The following is a 27,906-nucleotide window of genomic DNA, read 5'->3' on the forward strand; positions in this document are numbered from 1 at the left end:
TTTGATTCCTTAGTCCTTCCTTGAATTTTAATTATGGGTATAGTTCTACTAAGGAGCATTCCAGCTTTATACAATAGAAAAGCTTGATCTGTTCATCTTTTCATTGTTATTTAGATAACAGTTATGAAGTATTTCTAACTTGTATGGTTTTGGTTTGCAAAATTATCGCATCTCCATCACTACCAAAGTACCTATGACCCTCCTCCACTGCTCTGAAGTCACTTCTAGTCTGCCTCTTTTTCCCCCACTGCGTGGTAATCTGTTCTTCAGTCAAGGGCCAAGAAATGTTCAAATTTAATACTGTTATTCCATGTTTTGTTTTTCTCTATGATGAGTGAGATCATCCATTATTTTTTTATTCTTTCTTTGACTTAGTTCACTTAACATTGGTGCCCTCCAGTTTCACTCAGGCTTAGCAAACTGCAAGGTTTCATCTTGACCTAAAACAATGGAAAAGCTTTAAAGACTTGTTAACTGATTTGGTGGTTGTTTTGTGATTTATTTTTTTGTTTGAGATATGTTTTGAATGGGAAATTTGATAATATTGATAGTTGAAATATCCTTTGCTGTTGCTGGCTGAAAACTTGATTTTTTATGTAATATTTATGAAAATGAAGATTAAGACCATATAGGCAAGGCAGCATCATTACTAGGTAGTACAGTATTTAATCATCTTACACTTACGCTCATTTATTTTCTAACAATAATGTGTATGTTTAGCTCATGATTTCCCAGAGTATAGAATAACCTACCTCAGTGGGCACTGGAAAGATCCAGGGAGGTGCTATAGTAGGCTCAGGTACAATGCCTGAAGATGTTTTCTGTTAGCTTCAGGTGGGCATGTTTTATTTTCCCCCCTGAAAATCGGGCAGCAGTGCAAATAAGTTTGGAAACCTCTGATTGGCTGGTGTAGATAGGACAGAAGGACATTGATCAATAAGTTGGTCCATCTAAGCATAACTGAGACCTCCTAATTCACCATTATTGAATTATCTGCTAGAGCCCATTTTACACTCTGAACCCCTTCTGCTATTGATTTCGCCAACAACAAACAAATTGATGTTGTGATAAAGACCTCAAATAATGCTCCCTTCTCTTCCTTCAAAATAAGTCTGTAGCCAAAGAACTATACAGGTCACATTTGTCTTGTACTAGCCACTCAAAGTCGATCCCCACCCACATGGACTGAGAACTGTGATGCTCTTTTGCAGAATTGTTCCTCCAAGTAAAAGGAGACCGACCTTGACTACAACTGCAGGCAGTGAAAATAGTGTAGAAAGTATATGCACTGTTAGGGCAGAAATGTAAAAAAACATTATTTATGTTAAGAAATGTCCCTTTTAAATCAGCATTTATATTAGCATCACTATATGATTCAGTGTATGATGTAGCGAGCAGCAAAGATTTTTGTCCTTTGGTAGGAAGAGGTTCCTAAACTCCACAGACCATATGCTGGGATCCATCTTAAAACAATCGGATATAAAACTGTTTATTTGGCTTGTTCACTAAGAGAAGTGAGGTTAAACATTTATTTTCCTTTTGTTCACCTTGACACTTAAAACCTTTCCAGCATATTTATTTATTTATTTTTGGAGTTTTTTTTGGGGGGCGGGGCATACCCGGTAACACTTAGGGATTACTCTTGGCTGTGCACTCAGAAATTGCTCCTGGCTTGGGGGATCATATGGGAACTGCTCCGGCCCCACCAGCATATTTATTTATGTTCATCATGAAACAGTTTCACAGAAAGAGGGGTAACCTAATACCTAGTCCTGCCTCCTCTCTTTCCTCTTAATCCTGGCACCTGAACAATCTCATTTTTACCTCAGCTGCAGCAAATTGAGAGCTGAAATCTTGTGCCTTCTGTTCCATTGGATTCCATGCTACTATGTTTCATTTGTTCAATTCTCTTCCTTTTTTTTTTTTGTTTGTTTGTTTTTGGGCCACACCCGGCGGTGCTCAGGGGTTACTCCTGGCTGTCTGCTCAGAAATAGCTCCTGGCAGGCACGGGGACCATATGGGACACCGGGATTCGAACCAATCACCTTTGGTCCTGGATCGGCTGCTTGCAAGGCAAACACCACTGTGCTATCTCTCCGGGCCCAATTCTCTTCCTTTTTATTCTACACACTGTCTGCTCTGAAAAGCATCTTTCAGTAATGGCTCAACCCACATGGAGCTGTGAGCTCCTGAATGAAAGAAACTTAACTTTAGGAGACCAAAGGGTAAAGATAGAGTCACTGGGTGGGAGCCTCCTATGGAGACAAATAGCTTTTCACACAGTCTTATGTGAAAGTGTCAACTATTTTCCTCTTTTAGGATTTTCAGTTTGACTCTTGACTTGAAAGTTCAGTCAATGCTTGGAGTATGAGTGCCATCTCCTGGCAGGTTTTGGAAATAGCTTAGTAAAATGGTATCCATTTATCGACAGGAATCTATTTCTTGTTTACCAACCAGGAAAAAGTTCACCTTGGTAATCTCTTTTTATTACTTTTTTAAATCAGGTATGATAGTTTTATTTTATACATTATAATTGCATAATAGCTTTTCTCCTAATATCAGCTATGCCCTAGAATTAAATTGTTTTCAGAACAAAAGAGAAAGGGCTGTTGCAATCGTTACCAGATAGGCAAGCTCTTTCCTAGATTCACACTTCCATCTCTTCTGAGTATGTAAGATGAATTCCTTGCTTTCAGATAGTGGTTCTGGAATTGACATGGTTAGATTGTCATTATCAATCTAAGTATTGAATTCTAGGGCATTCTCCAAAGTACTGATTTTCAGCTAACAATCAGAGCTGAAGTAAGATAAAAAGCTACTGTACAATTACAGTGGATTCTAAAATCAAATGGTTTCTATTCTTGAAGATTTCAGTGACTCTGTCTATACCATCTATTTATTCATCTGACATCAGCTGAAATTCTGTGTGATAGTATCAGAGTCTTGCAAAATCATCATACAAATGAATACAGGTAGGTCTGTAGGTGACTGACAGTTGGTCTCACCACTATACCAAAGAAAATACAGATTGTCATTGAGTGGAGATATTTCATTTTGATTTTTTTTACTTTACAGTTTAGAGGAACTGTATAATAACAGAATAATCGCAAACAGTCTGAATGAGAAATGTTTGGTCTTTGAATTTTACTTCAGACTTTGATATATAAGCAAGGGGGTGGTCTACTTGAATGAAGAAAGCTCTTCTTGGCAAGTTGGTTCCTACAGTAAGCAAAGAACCTTGACTTCACTATGTTTTAAACTTTGTCTCCCCAAATGGTACTCCCTATTATTTCCTTTGTAGTTAGAGGAAGAAATGCCTGTCTTGTGGTAAATGTTTAAATTTACACCTGTCCAAAGCTCTCCCCAGTTGAAAGTGGTAAGAAAAGACAATAATTGGGATATCAACAAAGCAAAAAAAAAGAATAGGCAATTTACCAGTCACACATGCCATGGGAAATAAAATTTGTGGAAAAAGCTAACAATTTTTTATGAGAAATATGCTCATTTTTTATTGCATTAGATATACATAGACTAGAACTAGATCTATAACTTGAGCATTGGTCAGACCAAGTAATTCATTACTGGCTTATGTAAGTTCTTTTCATATGACCATAATTCTGAAATTTTGTGCTTAACAGATTAACAGAGATATATCTTTCTAGCACTATTTACTCTCTCTCTCTCTCTCTCTCTCTCTCTCTCTCTCTCTCTCTCTCTCCCCCCTACCCCTCTCTCTTCCCCTGCCCCCCAGAAGTAGAAATGACCTTGGTGTTGTAGCTTATTTTGGTAGTTTATTTTAGCTTACTCTATACTTCCTAAATGTGGTGAAGTACAGCAATACAAATTGAGGCAGGAAAATTAACCCAGCATTGACACTCCTAGCATCTGCTGAAGCTGTGTGTTCTATCTTTCTAGAGATGTCAGTTCTCTATTCTCTCCTCTGTACTTATTAGATGTAAAAGTACAAAACAGCCACACAACAGCCAGCTTGCAGGAAATGACCTACCACAATGAAGTCAAATGTAGACTGGAGATGGGGCAGAATACTAGCGGCACCTCACAGATAGACAGGTACACTTAGCATACTTATGTACTCACATGTGCTTGAAAAGAGCCAAGGGTTCAACAATAAAAATGACAGATTTTCATTATGAGTTAGATTTTTTTTTTATTTTTGGTGTTTTTGTTTTGGTTTTGCAGAGGCTACCTCCATCTGTGCTCAGGGTTTATTCCCACTTTTACATTCAGGGATCAAGTGGGTAAAGTAGGGTTGCAGTGGTCCTCAAACTATGGCCCGCGGGCCACATATCATATTTGTATCTGTTTTGTTTCTTCATTGCAAAATAAGATATATGCAGTGTGCATAAGAATTCGTTCATAAGTTTTGTTTTTACTATAATCAGACCCTCCAGTGGTCTGAGGGACAGTGAACTGGCCCCCTGTTTAAAAAGTTTGAGGACCCCTGGTTTAGGGGATCATTTGGAGTGTTGCGGATTAAACTGGGGCAAGCACCCTACCTACCCATTGTAATATCTCTTCAGCTATTATGAATATTCATTATGATTCATTATGATTTTCAAAAATTTTTGGGGAGGGAACTTGGAAGATTCTAAGGTGGTGTTGTGATATTAATACTGATGGAAAACTCCTTGAGAATTGTCTTCAGAATGAAGTACGCACAGTATACATGCACACTGATGTACACAGCCAGATGTCACAGTATTGTTTCAGTTGGGAGGGGCAAATGATTAATGGTCAATCCTATTATATTCCTTGACCTATTTTGCTTCTATACTTCTTTCCCCAGGGATAGCTAAAATGGGATTTTAATCTGCTTTAAAAATCATTTTACCCCAAAATAGAAAATTTATTTTAATTCTGGATAGAGTAAAAATATTTTCACTGTGTTCTTTTAGTGTCTTATGTAACATTTATAAAGGCCGGAAGATACTGGATTGTTTATTCTTTGGGGGAAAGTCTAGTTAATGCTGGAAGGCAGCGTGGGAGAGTGAAAAAGGAATGCAATCAACCTGATTTTGAATCCCAGATTTTAGATCTCTTATAGTCATGCACTATAAACATGACTTCTTTATCTCCATTTCCTCATCTGTAAAATGGAAACCATGTTGAATCCTTGTAAGTACTAAAAGGAATAAATGAAATGACAGAAGTAAACACACAGCATAAGTTTTTGTTTATTTTGTCTTTTTATTGTTGTTTCTCTTTTGCTGTTACTTCTGGGCCACACTCAGCAATGCTCAAAAGTTAACTCTGTACTCAGGAATTACCTTTTTGTTTGTTTTTGGGCTACACCTGGTGATAATCAGGGGTTACTCTTGGCTATGCACTCAGAAATTCAGAAATTGCTCCTGTCTTTGAGGGACCATATGGGATGCCAGGAATTGAACCCAGGTCAGTCCTGGGTCAGATGAGTGCAAGGTAAACACCCTACTGCTGCATTATCCCTCAGTCCCACTCAGGAATTACTCTTTGTGGTGCTCAGGAGACCATGAGATGTCAGGACTCAAACCTGATTGGCTACATATAAGGTCAATGAATGCCCTACCCCCTGTCATTATGGCCCCATAGCCTAATTTTGCTTCAGTGTAAAGAAGAGCTTGGAAATGCTTTGCCTTTCTCCTGGAGGCCTTGCTAAGAGATAGACAACTTGACAGTAAGCTCTATCAAGTCTTGATGTCACTAACGATATTGTTGCACTTCTGTTCTCTCTTTTTTGGAGTCACCTTTGGTCAGATGTGAGAGCAGGTAGATGTGAGATGATGCAAGATGAGAGCAGCACCCAGCATTCAAATTAGTATCTCTTGAGTTTTCCACTGTCACTGTTAGGAGCCCAAGCAGGTGGCTGATGGTGGCCATTGGAGTCTACATTAGAGTTGTCTTTCTTCTGTTGTAGAGTTTGAGGAAAGGAAGCTACTTTGGAAGTCTTCTGTGTTCATATTCCATCACAGTTTCTATAAAGTACTAGAGTCCTCACTTTTGCCACAAATTAGCATCAATCAATCCTTTTCTTGTTGAAGAGACTGCCTCAAGCTGAGGATCAGGGGCTGCTTCTAGTCTTTATCAGCCAATTTGGCTGGGTTGTTCCATATTCAAGAATGCAATGTTATTGAGATCCTGATATGCCCGGTATGCCAGGTCCACTCTGTCAGTGTTGGAAGTCACTCTGACGACACTGAGGAGTTGCTGAAGCCACTAGGGCTATACTGAGAGGAGGGAATGAAATGTCAGTGTTGAATGGTGTCCCCACTGGTCCCTAGAAGTGGCCTTTTCAGCCACTGTGATTGGTTATTTCTTGGAGGTAGGAAATGCCTCCCCTCCATAAAGAAAATCTCAACTAATAGGCAAATCTTTCATTTCTAGATTAAGACTAAATTTTTCTTGGTAGATCTTCTACTTACTAAAATCATACAGATTAAGTGTCTATTCCTGAAAGATGGATAAATAAATTGTAGTATGTAGTCCTTATTGAAATACAAGACATTAAAATGGTAAAAATGTGGTGAACGCCCAGGAGTTAACTCTATACTCAAGAATTATTTTTTGTGGTGCTCAGGAGACCATAAGAGATGTCAGGAACCAAATCTGGGTTGGCTACATGTAAGGCTAATGCCCTACCCACTGTACTGTCATGCTGGCCCCATAGCTTCAGTGTTCAATCATCAACAGATCTTGATTTAATCACTGGCCTCCAATATGGTCCTCTCAGCCTGGCAGGAGTTATTCCCGAGAACCAGAAGTAAGCCTTGAGCAATGTCAGGTATTGGCCAAAAACAAATAATGTAAAAAATTAAAAAGTAAAATCTTGCTTTTTGTAATAGTATGACTGGAAGTTGAAGTGATAAGCAAAGTACGAATAGGAAGAAGAGTTTTGTCATGTTATTTTCATGTTATTTATTAATACAAAATCAATAAATATAAAACACTAAGCACACAACCACAAACCCCCCTAGACATTGTGAAAAATGATAGTTACTAGAGGGTGATGTTTAGGAGCTAAGGAAATCATGCTGGGGCTAGCCCGATAGCTCACAATGGTGCTACAACTTGGGTGATGAGTACAGTGAGATGCATTTACATTAGGAATTGTGGTGTTGTGTCAATGAAGTTCATTATGATATTGTAGACCAATATTAAATCAACAGCACTTTTCTTTTTAAAAACAATAATTTAGTTAAGGCCCATTTTTCATTACCTGTCAGCTCATCAAATATTTGAAGGTAGGGCCCGGAGAGATAGCACAGCGGTGTTTGCCTTGCAAGCAGCCGATCCAGGACCTAAGGTGGTTGGTTCGAATCCCGGTGTCCCATATGGTCCCCCGTGCCTGCCAGGAGCTATTTCTGAGCAGACAGCCAGGAGTAACCCCAGAGCACCACTGGGTGTGGCCCAAAAACCAAAAAAAAAAAAAAAAAAAAAAATTGAAGGTAGATCTCCTAACCTTCTTGAATTTTCTATCCCCAAGGCTAAACAAATTTTCTTTCCTATTCTGTGCTTTGGCTAAGACCTTGTTCATTTCCCTCAGTATTATTAGCTTAACTTATAATTATATGTTCATTGCTATGTGATTATTTGATTATGTGGGAGTTTTTCATAGTGAAGTATCTATTTCTGGCTCCCTACCTCCCAGCATGTTGCAAAATTGCACTTTCTTTCTTGGACTGGAAGGTACCATGTGACTTGTCTGGACCAGTCATTTGTGAGTGAAAATCATCTATGAGTATTTCTAGGTCTGAGCATTCAGCTGCCAAAAAGAAATATTTTGGGGCTTTCTTGCCATCCAGCCAAGTAGAGGGAGTATTCGAATAAGGGTTGTTCATTTCATCTGGGTCCTAATTTTAGAGATGTAGAATTCCCAGCCAACCCTGATGACCCTACAGAATTAATGAAAATCGACTCAGTGATTTAACTCACTGAGATTTCAGGTATCCAGCATAACTTCAATTGCTTTTATTCATGACCCAGCCTTTTCACTAAAAGTTAAGCATTATGTAGTGGGGACTGTATGGGCTTCTCTTCATCATTGTGGACTCAATATCTGGCATAGTCATTGTTCATAGGAGATACCAGTACCTCTATGCCACATAGATGAAAACATCAAACCTGAATTTTGGCTATCATCTCCAGTCACAACACTGGATTTGAGCAGCTAATCCTGGTTTGGGCTCACTTAATTTTTCCGCTTCTAAAATGTAGGGCCCCATCCCCAATTAAACCTAGCTCCAATTTCAGAGTAATAAGGTTGTTTTTATAGTTATCTGTGAATGAGAAAAGATTGCTAGTCATTTTAGACAGGTCTCAGACAGAGATTAATAGTGTACAGTTGCCTTAATTCCGAATTTCTCTATTTCTTTTTCTGATCAGGAGAGAAGACATCTGTGATCAATTTCTGTATTCTTGTTTTTCTTTTTGTTTCCTTACTAGGGCTCCCCAGGTAGAGGACTCTTAGGATTACTCCAGTGCATGTGTTAGCATTATGGACTGAGCTTATAGTTTCATGTTTAACATGAACACATTTCAAGACATCTTTTGGGACTGACTCACTGGAGATCCCAAGAAGCAGCATTACCAGCATTTGTTCATCATGTGCAGGCTGTTGAGGGCTCCTGTGTTTGCTGGCTAAGTACATGAAGCCACTGAGCTGTCTCCCAGGCCCTGTCATTATAAATATCTAATGAAATCGGGTTCTGATTGTCCTGGCAAAAAATTGCCTTATTTTGCACTTACCCAGACATCCCTGTTCCTGCTACCATATTCTTTGTGTGACATACATATTCTGTATGTTGGGGGGTAAGGGCATATCTGGAGGTTCTCTAGAGTTTCTCCTTGCTAACCACTGAAGAATCACTGCTGGCAGTGCTCAAGAGAGCATATCAGATGCTGGGGATTGAACCCGGGTCAGCTGTATGCAAGGCAAGTACCTTCCCTGCTATGCTATCTCTTTGGCCCCTGCTACTACTATATTCTTATAGACCCATTAAAATTCTCTATTTTAATTTTTATTCTGGCAATTCCAGTTGCTACATATTTTACCTCTCAAGAAGATACCCTCTTTTTTTGTTTTGTTTTGTTTTTTGGGCCATGCCCAGTGATGCTTAGGGCTTACTCCTACCTCTGTACTCAAAGATCACTCCCAGAAGTATTTGTGGGGTTGAGAATAGAACCCTAGTTAGCGACATGCTGTCCCTCTGCCTCCAAGCAAGCACTTTTTAATGTGAACAGTCCTTTTGTAAATTATAAGTGATGCTTTGTGGCGTGTTGAGAAGTTTCTAATCAAAATAATAAGATTTCCATTTTGAGTCTTGCTAATCAGTTCTGAATAGCAGAAACCACAAGTTTTCTAACTATTTTCTTAGTTTCTTACTTTTATTCCTAGTCTCTTTGTTTAGAGTTGGGAGTACTAGCAACTTCTCGCAAAGCAGGCCAGATTGTCTTTCCTTTCTGATCAATGCAGATGTTTAGACATATTCTGCTGTCAGTCTACCCATGGCCCCCCTCAAACTTTGACCAACAAATGTGTCACTTGCTCTGAGACCTTGCCAACTCCCACACTTCTGTATCCTTTTCAGATGAGTCATTGCAGAGGAGAGTAGTATAGTAGGTCACTTTGACCTTCACACCAAATGTGGCATTGAGATCATGCTGTTAATCTCTCATTCGGGCAGAGTCACCTGTCAAACAGTTCTTGGTATCATTTGAGTCTGTGTTTCACCTATAAAGTAAGGGACAAAGTATGGATGGCATCCAATTATGAATGAGAAAAATTCTAAAATCTCACCCAAATTGGGACCATTAAAAATCTTGGAGAGGGTTAGAAAGATAGTTCAAAGGGCTAGAGAGCATTGTGGGATGAGCAAGGCCACAAATTCAAGCTGGGCTCCACATAATTCGCTGAGCACCACTGGATGTGGCCCTGATAACCTGCATACACTGCCAGCCCCATAAACTACCACATTACCTGGCTTCAAAAGCGAGACAGAGTACAAAGCCAGGAGTGGCCTGTGGACCTCCAAGTACCTTTGGGGAGGCTTTGTAATTTTCTAATAAAAATCACAGAGATTGGTGACGAGGAAAAAGGTAACCAAGCCTACTTCTTAGATGTTTCTCAAAGCAAACATGACAAGTTATGTTCTTATCAGAAACAGTTACCATATTTTTATTGGAAGGTCTTATATTGTTTATTAAAAACCAGAGACTGCTGCCCTATGGTTTGTCACATTCAGAACTGGTTCACCAGTTCAGCATGGTTCTGTTCTGTACCTTCCTGCCATTAAGAATTATAGTTAGAACAGGGTACATTTGCTGGTATGCCATGTGGGTTATGACAAAATGTTCCACCTTTATGTTTTATTTCACATTTTTCCATGTTGTTTTCTGCTACTGTGATGAACAATTCTCAGTTGATTGCTGTACTTAAACACTTAGTTTTGCACTTACTTCATTTGGCTGTACTGTTCTCCATGGGTCAGTCTGTTGTCTTGGTGCTTGCCAGAGATCACACACTAACAAGGTAGTGCATCCCAGTTCATACATTTGTGTTTGATGCCAGGGATACCAAACAACAGTGCTGCTAAAATCATCCTTGCTGCGTGTGGACCTCTACTGGGAAATGAACTCATGTCTCCTGTTTCTGGGCAGGCACTTTTGGTATCGAGCCATCTCAGAACCAAGATGACTTGAAATCAAACAATTGGGTATTATATTTTAAAGCCCTTTTGTTTATGCAGAAGTCTTTATTGTATTTTTATTTTGGGGCTCCACCCAGCTGTGGTCAGAGCTTACTACTAACTTTAAGCTCAAGTATCGCTCAGGAGATGTTGTTCAGTGATGGGGGTTGAACCAGAATCAGCCTTGTGCAAGGGAAGCACCTTAATCCCTGTACTATCTCTCCTGCCCTATTTTGTTTTTTATTAAAATATTTAATGGGGGCAGAAGTAATCCCTGCATACCAAAAACTTTTTATATAATAACTGAGGACATTGGGAAAAATATATCTAATTCTATAGCTTTAATTGCATGATAAAATTTTATTTATCCCTCTATGTTCTTCTTTTATCATAGAGAAGAGGCTTTTGTTTATTTATTTTTTAAAGACTCTACATAAGTACTGACCATACTTAGAGTATAAGAATCTGCCTACCTTAGTTCTCACTAGGAGTGATACTATGAAGATAGAAGAACCAAAAAGACATCATTTAGTTCTCCTATACTGGTGCTGAGCCTAGCAAGTTGTGTTTGAGGGACAGAGGTTAGTAATTTGACTATGATAAAGTTGAATTTACTAGAATGAAGGAAATTAGGAGTAGAGTTCCATTTTTCACTTTCTGTTCTAAAAATAGTCAGAAAAAACTAAGCACATATCACGGAACTTATTTCTTCAAGGTCCCTGTATCTATTAAAAAAAAAAAAAGATCTTCTAAATTAAGTCCCAGTACTGTCTTCCGAAGTAGAAACAGAAAGTAATCAAAATCAAGGAATCACCTCAAGACAGGAGTCAAGGAGGCCAGTTAGGCTGATGTTAAGGGCAAGCAGACACTAACTGTGGTGTGAGAGACACACCAGGGAATCAGCTATTTCTCCATCTTTCTCTTCTCTTTGCCAGCAGTCTCAGTGGTAGGAGAGCATTTTCCCTTTGTTCTTGCTTATGAATTTGAATAGTTTACTAATAGCTAATGAACAGAGACTCTTGTTCTTGCCTTTCATAATTGCACAAAAATCTTTGTATCAGTTCAGAGATGGCACTTGTTGAAACTGATGAGAAAAAGCCAAAGTGTAAGCTGATTTTTTTCCCACCTTTTTCCCCCTCCTCAGTCCTTTTTCCTCCCAGGTCCTGACTGTGTTTTATTTATTTGTTTGTTTATTTATTTATTTATATATTTGGTGCCCGGCATCTGCCAATGAAAGCTGATGTCAGCTCATTTTCACTTAACGTCATCCAGGGAAGTTTTCCAGGAGGGCATTTGAGTTTGTATGATGCCAGAGAAGGCTCCAATTTGTGTTAGCAAATCATTTATAAAACTGCAGACTAACAGGGCTCCAACAGGCTAATGCAAATAAGGATGTCACAAGGGATTAGTTTCCGGAACATTGTCGCCTCCTGGGAACTGTGTCTAACTCCTAGGATTTTAGCAAATGAGTCTTACCAATATTCTCTCTGAAGGAATAAGATGTGTCCCAGATTGCGCTAACTCCTGAATATAAGAATTGAGCCAGATACTTTCTTTAGATGGTTCTTGAAATAGGGTCCTGCATTTTAACTAAAAATGTAAGCAGCCAGTGGGAAGAAATTAGAAATATTACATATATATCATATACATATAATTAACAACTATCTGTTTAGAGTAACTAGTGAAAAACTCTTTAATCCAGTAGAGGGCAGAAGGGAGTTGTTTTAACTTTTACTCATTTATGACCATCCAAACAAAATTGTGACATAGCAAGGAAAATTCACTGGACATTTTTGTAAGCAAATGATTTCCAACCTCTTTTTCCTTATGCATATCCTAATTAGTGTGCTCAGAGTAATATTGATTCTGTGTAGAACAAAAGAAAATAAAAAATTGTGAAATATAGATGTTTAAGAGAGATCTTTGATGTGTGTGCAAATAACAATACCACTTCTATTTTGTCAGATATGTATTAACAAATCCAAATGCATATTTTCTCTATTTTCCCCATACTTATAACAAATGTTATAATAAAGCAAATTCTAAATAAGTATTTCACTGCCAAATATCTTTTCTTCTTCATAAGTTTCTCCCCAGCAGTGCTTAGTAATCTAGGTCCCATTCCTGCATGCTCAGCCTAGCAATGTGGGACTGATATTTTGGTGATTAGGCTTGCTATAGAGGGCTAAAAGCTTCTAGTATTGTGGGGGGCATGTATGTGGTGCTGGAGGTACAACTTAGTGCTGTTTAATATCACATGAGCTCTTTCTTCCAACTCAGTGTTTCTATTGGAAAGTAACTGTATGGATCTGTGAGTGGATAAAATACTGCAAATGGTTCTCACAACTCAGTGTGAATTCTGAAGTCAGTTTTTTTTATAACTACAGCAAAACTTGGGATGATAACATTGTTACTTTATAAATATGAAATTAGTTGTTGCATGACAACAGAGAAACAATCCTTGGTCTTGGTACTTATAATAACTTTCAACTCCAATTGCTAAATCAAAAGAAGAAGAAAAAAACCCTTTAAGAAGGAAAATGTATTCCTCATGCTGAATTTGTTGTGAAAATCCTGTTCAGTTGGGTGGTATCTTATATATCAGATAAGGTTCCTCAGAAACAAGCTTCTGTCATGGAGTTGTGATGGTTAGGAAGGAGCACCTGCAGACTGAGAAACCGTGGATGGGAAGAAGAAAAATGTAGGGTCAGACTGAGGGATCAGGCTCAGCTTCAGCTAACCCCTCTGGAAACTTGGACACTTCCTATATGTCTCTTAGGTTCTGCCCACTTTCACCACTACCACAGGATATGAACTTGGTGGAGGTTCCTCCACTGTACTGTACTAACTAGTACTAAACAGTACTGAAGGCCACAACCAGAAATTACGACCACAAAAACATAGTTCATGAGTTGGAACATTATTAAATTAATCTACTTTTAAGAATTTCCTTCAATGAAACTAGATTTTCTTGTTGTTGTTGTTGTTTTTGGGCCACACCAGGTGATGCTCAGAGGTTACTCCTGGCTGTGTGCTCAGAAATCACTCCTGGCTCAGGGGGCCATATGGGATGCTGGGGGATCGAACCGCAGTCCATTCTAGTCAGCCGCATGCAAGGCAAAAAGCCCTACCACTGTGCCACCACTCCAGCTCCAGAACTAGATTTTTTGAACAAAATCATTATTGCTAGCGCATGTCATTGGTAAAGAATTCCATGAGTATTAGTACAATTTGGTCCTAAAGCTTGAGTACTGAGTGTTTTAATTTTTGGTTGATGGTCATGGTTGTTTCCATTCAGAATCAGCAGTGCTTTTGGGCTATGCCCAGATTTGTGGTTGGAGTCACTCCCTACAGTGCTCAGGAAACCAGCAGTGCTGGGGAATCAAATTCTGAAGTTCCCAGAGTTTTGTTCCCTGTTGCTTTTGTCCAGTTAAGTAAGAGATCAGGGTCAGCACTGAAAAAGCAGGTCATGTTTAGTATTCGAGTAGAAAGAAGACTGACCTAACTGCCCCTTATCCAGAGCTCACCTTGAGAATCTGATAGGTATAACCCTGGAGGTAATCTGCTTTGCAAAAGAAGAAAAGAGGCTGATTTTGTCTAAAGGCAGCAGGGATGGAGACTGGGAAAAGAGGGAGCAAAGTGTTTTCTGTTGGCAAAATATGACAGTAGAAAGTCAAAGAAAAGGGTGGCAAAGCAGGTGGCACTGTTGTTAATCAAGGCGTCATAGTTTAAGACAAGAAATGGATATTTGTTTGTACTGTGACAGAATTCTATTGTGATTCCCCTCCTTGAAAACAGACAGATTCTAGTGTTGATGAGACAGACCAAAGTATCCGGAGTTGAGCCTTCCTGAAATTGGGTTTGAATGGATAATGAATAGTTGCCTATGGAAATTCAGCACATTGCAGATTAATGCCTGAATCTCTATATCTGTGCTTTCTGTAACGGTGTTTTCTCTATTTTCAGGCATGGTGCAAAAGCTGGACCAAAAACTTCCAGTAGCCAATGAGTATCTGTTACTCTCCGGAGGAGTTCGGGAAGGTGTGGTGGACTTGGACTTAGATGACTTGAATGTCTATGCTCGGGGGACCGATTATGACATGGACTTCACCCTTCTGGTGCCAGCCCTGAAGCTGCATGACCGCAATCAGCCTGTGACTCTCGACATGCGCCACTCAGCTTTGTGCCACTCCTGGCTGAGCCTTCGGCTTTTCGATGAGGGGACAATCAGCAAATGGAAAGACTGCTGCACTATCGTCGATCACATCAGCGGTGCCACCAACTACTTCTTCTCCCCAACCAAAGTCGCCGAGTGGTTCTACGATTCCATTAGCATTGTCCTCTCAGAGATCCAGAAGAAACCCCAGCGAGGGATGCCAAAGGTGGAAAAGGTGGAAAAGAATGGGACGATCATCTCCATCATCCTGGGAGTGGGGAGCAGTCGCATGTTATACGATATTGTCCCAGTCGTGTCATTCAAAGGCTGGCCCGCAGTGGCCCAGAGCTGGCTCATGGAGAACCACTTCTGGGACGGGAAGATTACAGAAGAGGAGGTCATCAGTGGGTTTTACTTGGTGCCTGCTTGCTCCTTCAAGGGGAAGAAGGACAATGAGTGGCGACTGTCCTTTGCCAGGAGCGAAGTGCAGTTGAAGAAGTGCATCTCCAGCAGCCTCATGCAGGCCTATCAGGCCTGCAAAGCCATCATCATTAAACTGCTGTCCCGGCCCAAGGCCATCAGCCCCTACCACCTTCGGAGCATGATGCTCTGGGCCTGTGACAGACTTCCTGCCAACTACTTGGCTCAAGAAGACTATGCAGCCCATTTTTTGCTGGGCCTCATAGATGACCTCCAACACTGTCTGGTCAACAAGATGTGTCCCAATTATTTCATCCCGCAGTGTAACATGCTGGAGCACTTGTCGGAGGAGACAGTCATGCTCCACGCGCGGAAGTTGTCCTCGGTTCGCTCGGACCCAGCAGAGCACTTGCGCACAGCCATCGAGCATGTCAAGGCGGCCAATCGGCTGACGCTGGAGCTGCAGAGGCGAGGGAGTACCACCAGCATCCCTTCCCCACAGTCCGACGGGGGGGACCCCAACCAGCCAGATGACCGGTTGGCAAAAAAACTGCAGCAGCTAGTGACTGAGAACCCAGGAAAATCCATCTCTGTCTTTATCAACCCTGATGATGTCACACGGCCCCATTTCAGAATCGATGACAAATTTTTCTGAGCGTTTTCCTGTCTCTAGATTTTTTTCTTGCTGGTTCTACAACTCTCTTAATGTGCTGTGTGGATTGTGATGCCGTTTTCTGTTTTGTTTATTACCTATTCGGGGGCTAGATGAGATCATTTAAGACCTCATTTTAAAGTTTCCTGATTCTGCAGAATGTGCAGGCTCTGAAACGGTATATTGCTAGATTATATTCTGCCTCTAATATTTGTTTACTTTCCATGGTTATTGTTACAGAGTTTGTTTTATTTGTTCAGTTTTCTTTCTTTTTTTTTTTTAAGGAGATCTTGAGCCATAGAAAAATGCCCATGAATTATTTTGCTTCTTTGCTCATACTTCGTGCAAATTTGTTCATGGGGATGAGGAAGCAAATCTCTTTCCGACACTAAGGATTTTTTTTTTCTTTTTTTTCCTTTGCTCTCTTCTTAAATGAACTTTCATCACTACAGATATTTGAGGATCATCTGAACCTAAGAACTACCTGAAAAGTCTGCTGGGCTTATTTCTTTTGACCAGTGGCCAGAGTAGATTTTTTTTTCCCCCTTTCCATTGGCCAATAAGGACTTTGAAAGTGATAAATGCTACAAATTGTGTTTGCAGCAACTTTATTGAATGTAATTGTCCTCAGATCAGAACTATGAATGGTTCGGAGGGTGCTTGACAACTTTAAAAACAAAATTAAGGTTTCCAAATGGTAGTGTTAGCATATGTAATTGTTTAAAGCCTTATTTAAATCCTATTACAGAACATACCATTATAATTGTTATTTGCACTAATGAAATCTTGGCCATTGTCAGACTTCCAATGTGTGTGTTTTAGTCTAAATTGTTGTCCACTGTGAAAATGCTGTTCTTCCCCCACCACTTCCCCACTTAGCCCATTTCTCCGAACTGACAAAATGGTTCTTTGTATTTGTTTAATTCTCCCTTAATTATGGGGACCTGTGTTCCCCTTTTTTATATTTCTGGTTCCTAGCTTACTGAGAGAACTTTTTAAAGCTTTATATGTGCTCAGAGACTTTATGGGGATGAGGGGGGAAATACTTGATAAAGTAGGTGTCCTCATACATATTTCTTTGGGGGTTACAGAGGAAAGCTTTTTTGTAATGTCTCTTTGCTTTTGCTGAGAATTTTGAGGAAAACTGACAGGAAGAACTTAGAATCCCATAATAGAAGAAAACATGTCTGTTCAAAAGCAAGTTCCACTCTCGAATGGGAGCTGGGAAATATCTGGGTGGCAGCCTGGTTGTGGCAATGTCCTGTCTTCAAAAATGAAATTACTTGCCAGGTTGAGGAGCCACAGGAGATTGGCTTCTTGTTTGGGATGAACTGATGGCAAATAGGATCGAGAGGTTGGGGGTGGGGGGCTGATGATTTCTTAAAAGATAATCATGACATTTGTTATAAAACGATTCAACAACATTTTGGTTTTCATCTTGAATGTGCAGACTCATGAGTTGGTATTTGGCTGGTTGAAATCAGGCATTTGCAGTCTTGGGTTTTTGCATGGGAATTAATGTATTGCTTATCAATGAAAATGAAATCATTGAACCATCTTGAGACAAACACAAGAATAATAAAAGAAGCATACTTGCCTTGGAATTGTGGTGATGTTATTAGTTTATAATATAGAAATTATTTTTTATTTACCTGCAGTAACTTTCGATCATTACAGCCTGGGGCTTACTGTTATCTTTCATACTAGATACCTATGTAATATCCAGTCATCATTTTCCTTTTGTTCACTTTCCTTACTAGGATCTATCTATCTTCTTCATGATCTTTGTTCTTCTCAGGACTTTATCCTCAACTCCAGAGACTTATCCTGATTATGGTAACTAATGTAACTCTTTTTTTTTTTTTTTACTCGATCCAACAAATCACGACTGTGAAGGTGGCTGTATATGGCCGTGGCATCACAAAGAGATGAGGAAGAGAAACACCGGTCACCAGATATGCCCCTTTCCAAGAACTTCAAGTCTGAAGTTTTTCTTCCACTGGAATTTCTAGTTAAATGTGTCAACACTTCTTTTAGCCAAAGTGAATTTAGCTTAATTTACCCAAATATTTTATGTGTGATGTTATGCTAGATTATTTCAGTGTGTTAAAGTTATTTTAGTTAATGCATCTCTCTTTTGAGGAATAGGAATAAGAGAGCACCATATAATATCTCTTGAAGCTGAATTTTATTCATCTGATTTGATCAAATAATATTATAGCTTCTACAATTAAAAATATACCAGTGAAATCTGTTAAAATTGTACTTTGGCCATTACGTTTAACTGCCTAGCTTAAAAGAAACTGCTATAAATCACTAACATAGAAAGCATATTAAACCATTTTGTTCCCTTGAAAGTCAACCATTAAGTGCAGTAACTCTTTTAATTAGCATCACAAATACAATTAGCAGTATTGACAGTGTTATACATTCTGTTTGTAGATAAAATGCCATTACAGCTGCATAAAGAACCTAGTTTCAGTAATCCTCTTGGTACATGCTTATTTCTTTTGCTGCTTATGACCCAGTTATAAGCAATACAAATTTTTGTTTGTTTTGTGGCCTCATCCAATCATGTTTCTGGCTTACTCCTGGCTCTGCACTCAGTAATCATTCCTAGTGGTGATCAGGGGATCATATGGGTCTCTTGTGCAAAACAAGAGCCCTACCTGTTACCAGCCAGGCAGTACAAATTCTTGGTTAAACTTTGTAAAATATCAAGACTTAGTCTTCCTTCCTTCCTTCCTTCCTTCCTTCCTTCCTTCCTTCCTTCCTTCCTTCCTTCCTTCCTTCCTTCCTTCCTTCCTTCCTTCCTTCCTTTCCTCCCTCCTTCCCTCCTTCCTACCTTCCTTCCCTCCTTCCTTCCTTTCCTCCCTCCTCCCTCCCTTCCCTCCCTCCTCCCTCCCTCCTTCCCTCCCTCCCTCCCTCCTTCCTTCCTTCACTCCCTCCTTCCCTCCCTCCCTCCTTCCTTCCCTCCCTCCCTCCCTCCTTTCTTCCCTCCCTCCTTCCTTCCCTCCTCCTTCCCTCCCTCCTTCTTTCCTTCCCTCCTTCCCTCCTTCCTTTCTTCCCTCCTCCCTCCCTCCTTCCCTCCCTCCTTCCTTCCCTCCCTCCTTCCCTCCCTCCCTCCCTCCTTCCTTCCTTCCTTCCTTCCTTTCCTCCCTCCTCCCTCCCTCCCTCCCTCCTTCCCTTCCTCCCTCCTTCATTCCTTCCCTCCCTCCCCCTCCCTCCTTCCCTCCCTCCCCCCTTCCTTCCTTCCCTCCTTCTTTCCTTCCCTCCCTCCTTCCTTCCCTCCCTCCCCCCTCCTTCCCTCCCTCCCTCCTTCCTTCCCTCCCTCCCTCCTTCCCTCCTCCCTCCCTCCCTCCTTCCTTCCTTCCCTCACTCCTTCCCTCCATCCTTTCTTCCCTCCTCCCTCCCTCCCTCCTTCCCCCTCCCTCCTTCCTTCCTTCCCTCCCTCCTTCCCTCCTTCCTTTCTTCCCTCCTCCCTCTTTCCCTCCTTCCCTCCCTCCCTCCCTCCCTCCTTCCCTTCCTTCCTTCCTTCCTTCCTTCCTTCCTTCCTTCCTTCCTTCCTTCCTTCCTTCCTTCCTTCCTTCCTTCCTTCCTTCCTTCCTTCCTTCCTTCCTTCCTTCCTTCTCTCTCCCTCCCCACCTCCTCCTTCCCTCCTTCCCTCTCTCCCTCTGTCCTTCCCTCTACCCTTCCCAAATTGATATCAAGGTGTCACAAAGGGAAGGCATCTGCTCTACTGCTAAACTACAATCCAGCTCTAAATCTAGTTTTCTCCCCCTATAATTTTCTATAGGGCTATAAATGTACATTGCTATAAATGTAGGACTTTTAGGCCAGATGTCATTGAGTGAATATAGAAAATATAGTAATAGACGGCTGGAGCATTAGCACAGCAGGCAAAGCATTTGCTTTGCATGAAGCTGACCTGGGTTCAATCTCCAGCATCTCTTATGGTCCCCCAACTCCACCCCCAGCCTGCCAGGAGCGATGTCTGAGTGCAGAGCCAGGCGTTACCTCTGAGTGCTGCAAAAAAGAAAAGAAATGTGATAGCCTGATTCCTTTTCTTCTCCGAAACTTAAGGAATTGATTTGATAATCTTTTCCTTCTGAAACCCGGAAGATTGGTTAAGTCATGTATATTTCAAGGACAATATAAATTACTGAAAGTGAGAGCCATAATTTTGACATTAAATGATTCTTTGTGAGAATTTGCAAGTTGTAACTCAAAACATCCAAAGGTTCCAGTTCTTTCTAATATCATTTGATTTTTATAAATTTCAAGCATTGAGGGGCCGCAGGGGTGGTGCAAATGGTAAGGCAGGAGTGATTTCTAAGTACATAGTCAGGAGTATCCCCTGAGTGTCACCAGGTGTGGCTGATAAAACAAACAAAAAAACAATGGGCCTGAGAGATAGCACAGCAGTAGGACATTTGCCTTGCATGCAGCCAATCCAGGACAGATGATGGTTTGAATCCTAGCATCCCACCTGTTCCCCTGTGCCTGCCAGGAGCGATGTCTGAGCACAGAGCCAGGAGTAAACCCTGAGTGCTATCAGGTGTGACCCAAAAAGCTAAAATTAAATAAATAAAATTTCAAGCATAGGTCAATGCCCTTTTTGCCTTTTTGATTTGAAATGAAATATAGATGCAAATTAGATGGGAGAGAATACAGGAGTTAAGGTTCTACTTTCCATGGAACCGACCTCAGTTCAATCCTGGTCACTGTTCAAGATCTCCTGAATTTCCTGGGTACTTCTCTGGATGCCCCCAAGCACCACTAAGTATGACCTGAAGACCCCTTAGTATTGCTTTGTACATCATTCCTCCCAGCCCTAAAAATGCTAGTCAAAGTTAGAGCTAAATATAGAGCTAAATAGGGCCATATTTTTTAAAAAATAGGATACCCCTAAGATTCGAAGAGTACAATAAGACATGGGCACAGTTGATTACTTTTAGGGGGTCACTCCTGGCAGATAGAGGATCCATGCTGAAGATGAAACCCAAGCATCTCATGTACAAAGTATCTCTTGATACTTGAATTGAACTGATGTAATTAATGCCCTCACTTAAGAAAACAGCTAGCTATATAAAATGAACATTTTATGTTACTATTTCCTCCATAAGTAAATATATAAGCTCTAAATATTTTGAATAAATATTTCCAGCTGGTCTAAACTTGTACTTTCTATTGAAAATATGCTTTGTTTTCCTTGTTTTTTTTTGGGGGGGGGGCACTCTCAGCAGTGTTCAGGGATTACTCATTGTCCTGCCATTAGAAGTTGCTCCTGGCAGGCTCAGGAAATATATGGGATGCCGGGGATCAAACCTGGGTCCGTCCTGGGTCAGCACTGTGCAAGGCAAATACCCTACGGCTGTGCTATGGCTTTGCCCCTAAAAATACCTTTTTTTTTTTTTGTGGTTTTTGGGCCACACCCGGCGTTGCTCAGGGGTTACTCCTGGCTGTCTGCTCAGAAATAGCTCTTGGCAGGCACGGGGGGGGGGGGGGGGAGAGAACCATATGGGACACCGGGATTCGAACCAACCACCTTTGGTCCTGGATTGGCTGCTTGCAAGGCAAACACCGCTGTGCTATCTCTACAGCCCCCCCCCCCAAAAAAATACCTTATTTTTAAGAAAAAAAGACTGAAGAGAGTACAGGGTTAAGGTACATGCCTTACCTGTGGCAGACCCTAGTTTGATTATTGGCACCACACAAGTTCCCTAAGCACAAAGCCAGAGATTAGTCCTAAGCTCTGCTGGGTCAGGTCCAAACAGACAAAATAATTATAAACAAAATATATAAGGTAGATATTTAAGTTATAATTGAATATGGTTGTGTTACTATCCATTTTACAGTGAAATTTTATTAGCAATACATTTAAAGACTGTATCTTTCTTGAACTGCACCATTTACTGTAGATCATTGAACTTTTGTACTAATACAATGTGACCTCCATGTTTTAAGTTTGGTTTGATAGTTTTCAATGCACAGTTGGACCCAGAGATTCATCAAACATAGGAAGATCATATGCCTGGGTGAGTACCATTAGGAAAAGGCAAGAACTTTCCCAGTAGTCAAGCATTCATCTCCATATAAAATGCATCAGTGTTCACAGATCTTCACAGGCATATTTAGCCTTCATTTGGATGGCTAGCAGATATGGGAATGTATAAATTCCTAGGCCACTTATCCTCTTGTTCCAGAATGAATGATCTCTTATTCTGACTTTGGTGAAGGCAGGCACATTGAAACGTTTCACTCACTATTTACTATTGCCCTGCTGAATTACATTAGCTAAAGTGCTCAAGGTGGGTTGAGCCGCCTTTAACTTCTTTTGAATGTCGTTCTCATCCATCATTTGGTAAAACTGGAATAGCTGTTTAATGTATTTCCTTGTCTCAGAGTACCTCTGTCTTCAAAATAATTTTAGATCTATAAATCCCTGTGTCTACATACCTGGAAAGCTCAATTTTACAGAATATTATCATTTAGAAAAATTTAAATATTATTAAGTATTATATACTTATAATATGTTCATTATATATAATATACTTATATATTTATTATATACATATACTTAAGTATTATATACTTATAAATATGATATAAAGAATATTATTTTTAAAATTAAGTAGTATTATAAAATATAATATTAAGAATTTTTAAATATTATTCTTAAGATACTTTATTGTGTTTATTGATAAATTATGAGGATTATGAACTAGGTGTGTACAGGGCTTCATAGGTACTTTGAAAACATCACAGTCATTCAGGTCCTTTTCTCCAAAAGCCTGACTCAAATGATGCAACCATGAACGACTACTTTCCCAGATGTTGCTCAATGGGTGCATATTGAGAAAGGGCAGAGAAAAATTCCTCATAACTGATGTTTAGCTGGGAAGGCAAACAATTTCAGTCAATCTGATATACCAGGGAAGAAAGCCTAATGTGCTGTTTATAGGACCAAACTTAAAGACTAAATCAGGATCAGAGAAATCATTTGAAATAAGTAAACTGTCTAACATATCTATAATACCTGCTTTTCCATCTTCTGGGGACAGAACCTTTAATTCCAACTGGCAATTGAAAACTTGATCATCTTTGTCACTACTATTTGCAAATTCTGGTGAGTATTTGGAACAGTCTAAGCCCAGAAGTTCCTGCTGCTGTTTTAAGATTCCATCCATCAATCTGGAATTATGTCTTTTGAAAATACCTCGGCCCCCACTGCCATCTTCCTCCAGTCTCAGCAACCCTGCCTATTTAAATATTATTTAAAATTTTTAAGTGCATCATTTTATCTAGGGAGCCAAAAGTATTTATTGAATATTTTCTAGTGTAAATCTTGCTAACTACTACAAAACATTGTGATTATATCCTATAATGAGCATAAATATCTATAATAACTAAACTTTTAAGCAGGCCAAGATTCAAATTAAATGACTTGTTCAAAGTTCCATAGGTAATTAAAAAGACAAGGCCAGAATGTGAGTGCACTTGATTACAAAATTAAGACTTTTTGCTGACACTAAAATCCATACTAATTATTTGGGATAAATTCCATTATCGTCCTTTATAAAAAAAAAAAACCTGCATTTAAGCACGTAGGCCAAGTGAATTCCTTTTCGAATGATCCCAATATTTACTGTGCCAGTGCAGGAGGGAAAAAAATAGCAAAAAGCCATTTTATCTTTTATATATTATTTTTATCCTTTATATATTATTTTTTCTTCATTTATTATTGTTATTTTTATTTTTATTTACCTATCTAATTTTTTGTCGATTTCTTTGTTTTGGTATGGTTTTTGAAGTTGTTGTCCCCATTTATATTTATATTGTTGTTGTTGTTTTTCCTTTTCTTTCTTTAGGTGCTCCGCCATGTTTTTTAACTCAAGACCATGGCTTTTTTTGTGGTGCCTATCGTTATCACTGGAGTGCTCACTGGATATATGACAATTCTTTTTGTACTGTTGAGGTGTTTCACCTTATTTTTCTCCATCTCTCAAACTGACGATGAGAGCCTCTAGAAGGATTTCGCCCATTTTCAGCATATTAGACTTTTAATCCAGTTTACTACTTTTCTTCTTCAAATAAAACCACATAACTTGAATTATGTAGTCCTTCCTCCCAGTTAGAGGGGGAAAGAAGGGAGGCACCAAGACCAAGACTTCTAAGTAGTAAGCTAGGTACAGAGGGGACCACAAATTCTCGCAGCCCTGGGGGTGAGGGAGGAGGATATGGGAGGTAGGACGAACACGAACGGGTAGGGAGGACAAATCGGTGATGGGAACCCCCTTGATTTTATGTAAATATGTACCCATAATATTATTGTCAACAATATGTAAACCACTACGATCAAAATAAAAATTATATTCAAAAAAACTGCATTTAGTTAAGAGATAAACTATAAGTAACAGAACTTGGCTGTGTCTTTTTGTCTCAAATAATTGGATCATATAGAGAAAGTTAATTTGCTATAACATCTTTGTAGACAAGGGATGACCACTGTGGAAAAATTTCCCGTTGGGATAGAAAACATACCAACTTACTCTTTTGATAAAATTTCTGATCTCAAAAGGGCAGATTGTAAAAGAACTATAAAAGTACTTATTTTTTCAGACCTAAGAAAGAGGTTTTTGTCATCTTTGAAAAGGTCAGAATGTAGAGTTGGGAACTTACCTTTAAATACTATCTACAGGTGCAGAAGAGATAGTTCACAGGGATGAACGCCTGTTCAGGATGTTCTGAGTTTAACCAGGCATAATCCCTGAGCTTAGCTGGGTATAGTGAAGACATAAAAAAAAAAATTAGGTACAAGTGATTGGAAACTAATAAATTCATTAGATTGTAGGAAATTAAATGTAATACAAATGAATTGTAATTATATCTATTTTAAGGCAATTTGTCTAATGTTTGTTTTTTGTTTTGAAATGTGATATTTTAACTCAGAAAAACTATTTTTAGGGGGCCTCACAATTGTTGATTGCTGTTTGAGTGCCTCTGGCTTCTGGCAATTTTTGGTCAGCTAGACAGCATAAGTTTAGTGCAAGACCTGTGGATGTGGTATTGCTCAAGTGAGGGAAATTCTCTGGGTCTCACCTTGCAGTATTCCAGGTCTAGGTCCACATGAGGCAATGCTTGTGGACCACATGGTGCTGAGAATCAAATCAGGGTGGACCGCATGCGAGACATGCACATATGTTTTTGCAGGGAAAAATATGATATTTTTAAAAATTTGTTAAATCTTTGGCTGACTTAACTCACAAACAATAATTAAATTTTATAAATCTATTTACTGTCAGCATTTACAAATCTTTCATGGAAATCAAAGCCTTTATATCAGTTTTCATAGACTATCACCAAATTGAAACTGTGAGGTGAATTTAATGTATCTTAAATAAAGGATCCAAGAGAGCAGAGGGCATCTTTAGTTATGGCCATTAAAGTTGCCTTCAGATTATCAGAAGTTTGTTTCTGGTCCTTATTTCCTCTCAGTCTTAATATAATCTATACTTGAAGGAGTGAAGCAAGCAAGTATCTATCAACTTTTACAAATGTGTGGGAATAGATAATGGTAAAGAAAGCCTTCCGTTTTACATTCTAATAAGGAGCATCACTGGGTGTGTACCTCCATCTGGTAAATAAAGGGAAAAAATTGAACACACACCATCTTTTGTGATTGATATGCATATTATGATACTCTTTGAAATGCACTAAAAGGCTGAATTTTGAAGAGGACTCACCTGAAGCAAGAATGATCTATGTAGAGGAAGATCAAGCCTAAACAATATGCAATGACCGAAAGAACACTGATGAAAAACTGGTCCATCTGTCTTCACATTAGCTACCTGACTCTGTGAAGAGCCTGTTCCCTACTCTGAATCTGTTTTTGTAAATCAAGATATAACGTGTATATCCTTCACCATGAAGAGCTGTTAACTGTAGAGAAAAAATACATACACAAATTGAAGCTAGATACAGGGGAAAATTAATTGATGACAAATAGTCACGGGTAAATGGAATTGGGAGACAACGTGACAGGCTCCAGATGAACTGACTTGGATAGGTATGACAGGAAGAACTTAGAGAGCAAATGGATTTTTATGATACTATTTTTTTAATTCACTCCCAGGTAACATTACTAAGAATTCCTCAAGGCCAGCCTTGTGTTCATACAAACTGTGCCATATGCACAGCTGTTTATGTAACTTTATAAAGCTATTGCTTAGACTTTAGTACAAAATTAAATCCTATGGGGTATCAGGTTGCTAAATATAGCTTATTAATAAATAAAAAAAGAATTAACCTTGACGAATAGACTTGAGACATGTTAAAATTGTTTTGTATGGGGATTTTGAAAGGTAAGTTATTTGGAGATTTGTGTGAAAAGAAGGCAAGACTCAATTAAATACAGAATGCATTTACATTGGTCTCTATTTCCAGGTATCTAATGGAGAAATCTTTAGGAAAATGTCTCATCTTGTGCTCCTGACATGACTATGGCCTGACTCTAGCCAACAAGGTCCTTCCTCACTGTCAGATTGGCCTTCAAGTCATCTTACATTTTTCTGTGCAAATAAAGTGAAGGTTAATTAGAGTACAGTACAACAGAGAGCAGTGCCAAGTGACATAATCTGAGCATGCTTTCCTCATCTGCACTGTGAAAGTACTGGCCCAGATCTCTGAATTTTGGCATTGCCTGTCTATTTCCCACACTATTATTATACTTTGGCTTAATTCTCATCAATTGTTACTATTTTTGGCTTTGGGTTTAAATTCGGTGGTACCTATTTCCCACAGTATTTTACCTAGGCTCAATTATTATTTTGGTTTTGGGATTAAATTTAGTGTTGTTTGGGGTTTGTGCATAGCTTAGTATTCAAAGAGTGGAGTGCCTTCTGTGGCACTTAAGAGACCATGCCAGTGCATGATATCAAATCAGGATCTCCCACATGCAAAGCATGTGTGCCAGTTCTTTGAGCTGTTTCTCCATCTTTGTATTGGTGAGATGTGTGTGTGTGTGTGTGTGTGTGTGTGTGTGTATGTGTATGTGTGATCACCTGGTGGTATCGGGCTTCCCATGATTTTGTGCTCTGACTGGCCACCTGTCTCCATTAGTTTCTCAAAGAAGGGCCTGGAGACAGCACATCGACTGAAAATAGGCTTTACATATGAAAAGCTTGGGTTCAATCACCAGTAATGTATAGTTCCCCAAGGACCACCAGTGTCAGCCCCTGAGCACTGAACTAGGAGTAGCCCCTGAACACCACATGTTTCGCCAAGAAACTAAACAAATATCAACTGAATAATACTACTACTATTGTTTAAATTTTATCAAGAAAAATTATCAAATTTTGTTTTCATTTTAGTTTTATTGGAAGTTGAGACAAAATTTATATAACATTTTAGGGCCCGGAGAAATAGCACAGCGGCGTTTGCCTTGCAAGCAGCCGATCCAGGACCAAAGGTGGTTGGTTCGAATCCCGGTGTCCCATATGGTCCCCCGTGCCTGCCAGGAGCTATTTCTGAGCAGACAGCCAGGAGTAACCCCTGAGCACCACCAGGTGTGGCCCAAATACAAATATATATATATATTGCAAAATGATCATCACTTATAAAAAGTAAGTCAATTTAACTTCTAAGTTACTTTCAAATTTGCAATATCATATTGTTAACTATAATCTTGCTTAATAACAATTTGTTTTTTGTTTTTTAGGCCACGCCCGGTAATGCTCAGGGGTTACTCCTGGCTATGCGCTCAGAAGTCGCTCCTGGCTTGGGAGACCATATGGGATGCCAGGGGATCGAACCGTGGTCCGTCCTAGGCTAGTGCTGTCAAAGGCAGACACCTTACCTCTAGCGCCACCATGCCAGCCCATCAATCCTTAAGTTATATTGTAATTGGCCATTTGTTATAAAATACCTAGTAGAACATTTCATCCCCTTCATTCATTTTGCAGATCCACTTTCAATTTTTACTCCTCTGACAATAA

General features: G+C 39.5%; 1 protein-coding gene across 1 annotated transcript in view; it reads left to right on the top strand.

The window, feature by feature from the left end:
* The window catches only part of MB21D2 (Mab-21 domain containing 2), a 125,884-nt gene extending 108,382 nt beyond the window's left edge, over window positions 1-17,502 (top strand). The window contains exon 2 of the mRNA XM_049775980.1: window positions 14,649-17,502. Within this exon, the coding sequence (XP_049631937.1) occupies window positions 14,649-15,913 (1,265 nt within the window). The 3' untranslated portion in view covers window positions 15,914-17,502. The remainder of the gene's footprint in view (window positions 1-14,648) is intronic.
* Window positions 17,503-27,906: the final 10,404 nt, after the last annotated feature.

Source organism: Suncus etruscus, chromosome 6 (assembly GCF_024139225.1).
Source record: "Suncus etruscus isolate mSunEtr1 chromosome 6, mSunEtr1.pri.cur, whole genome shotgun sequence".
Classification (NCBI taxonomy): domain Eukaryota; kingdom Metazoa; phylum Chordata; class Mammalia; order Eulipotyphla; family Soricidae; genus Suncus; species Suncus etruscus.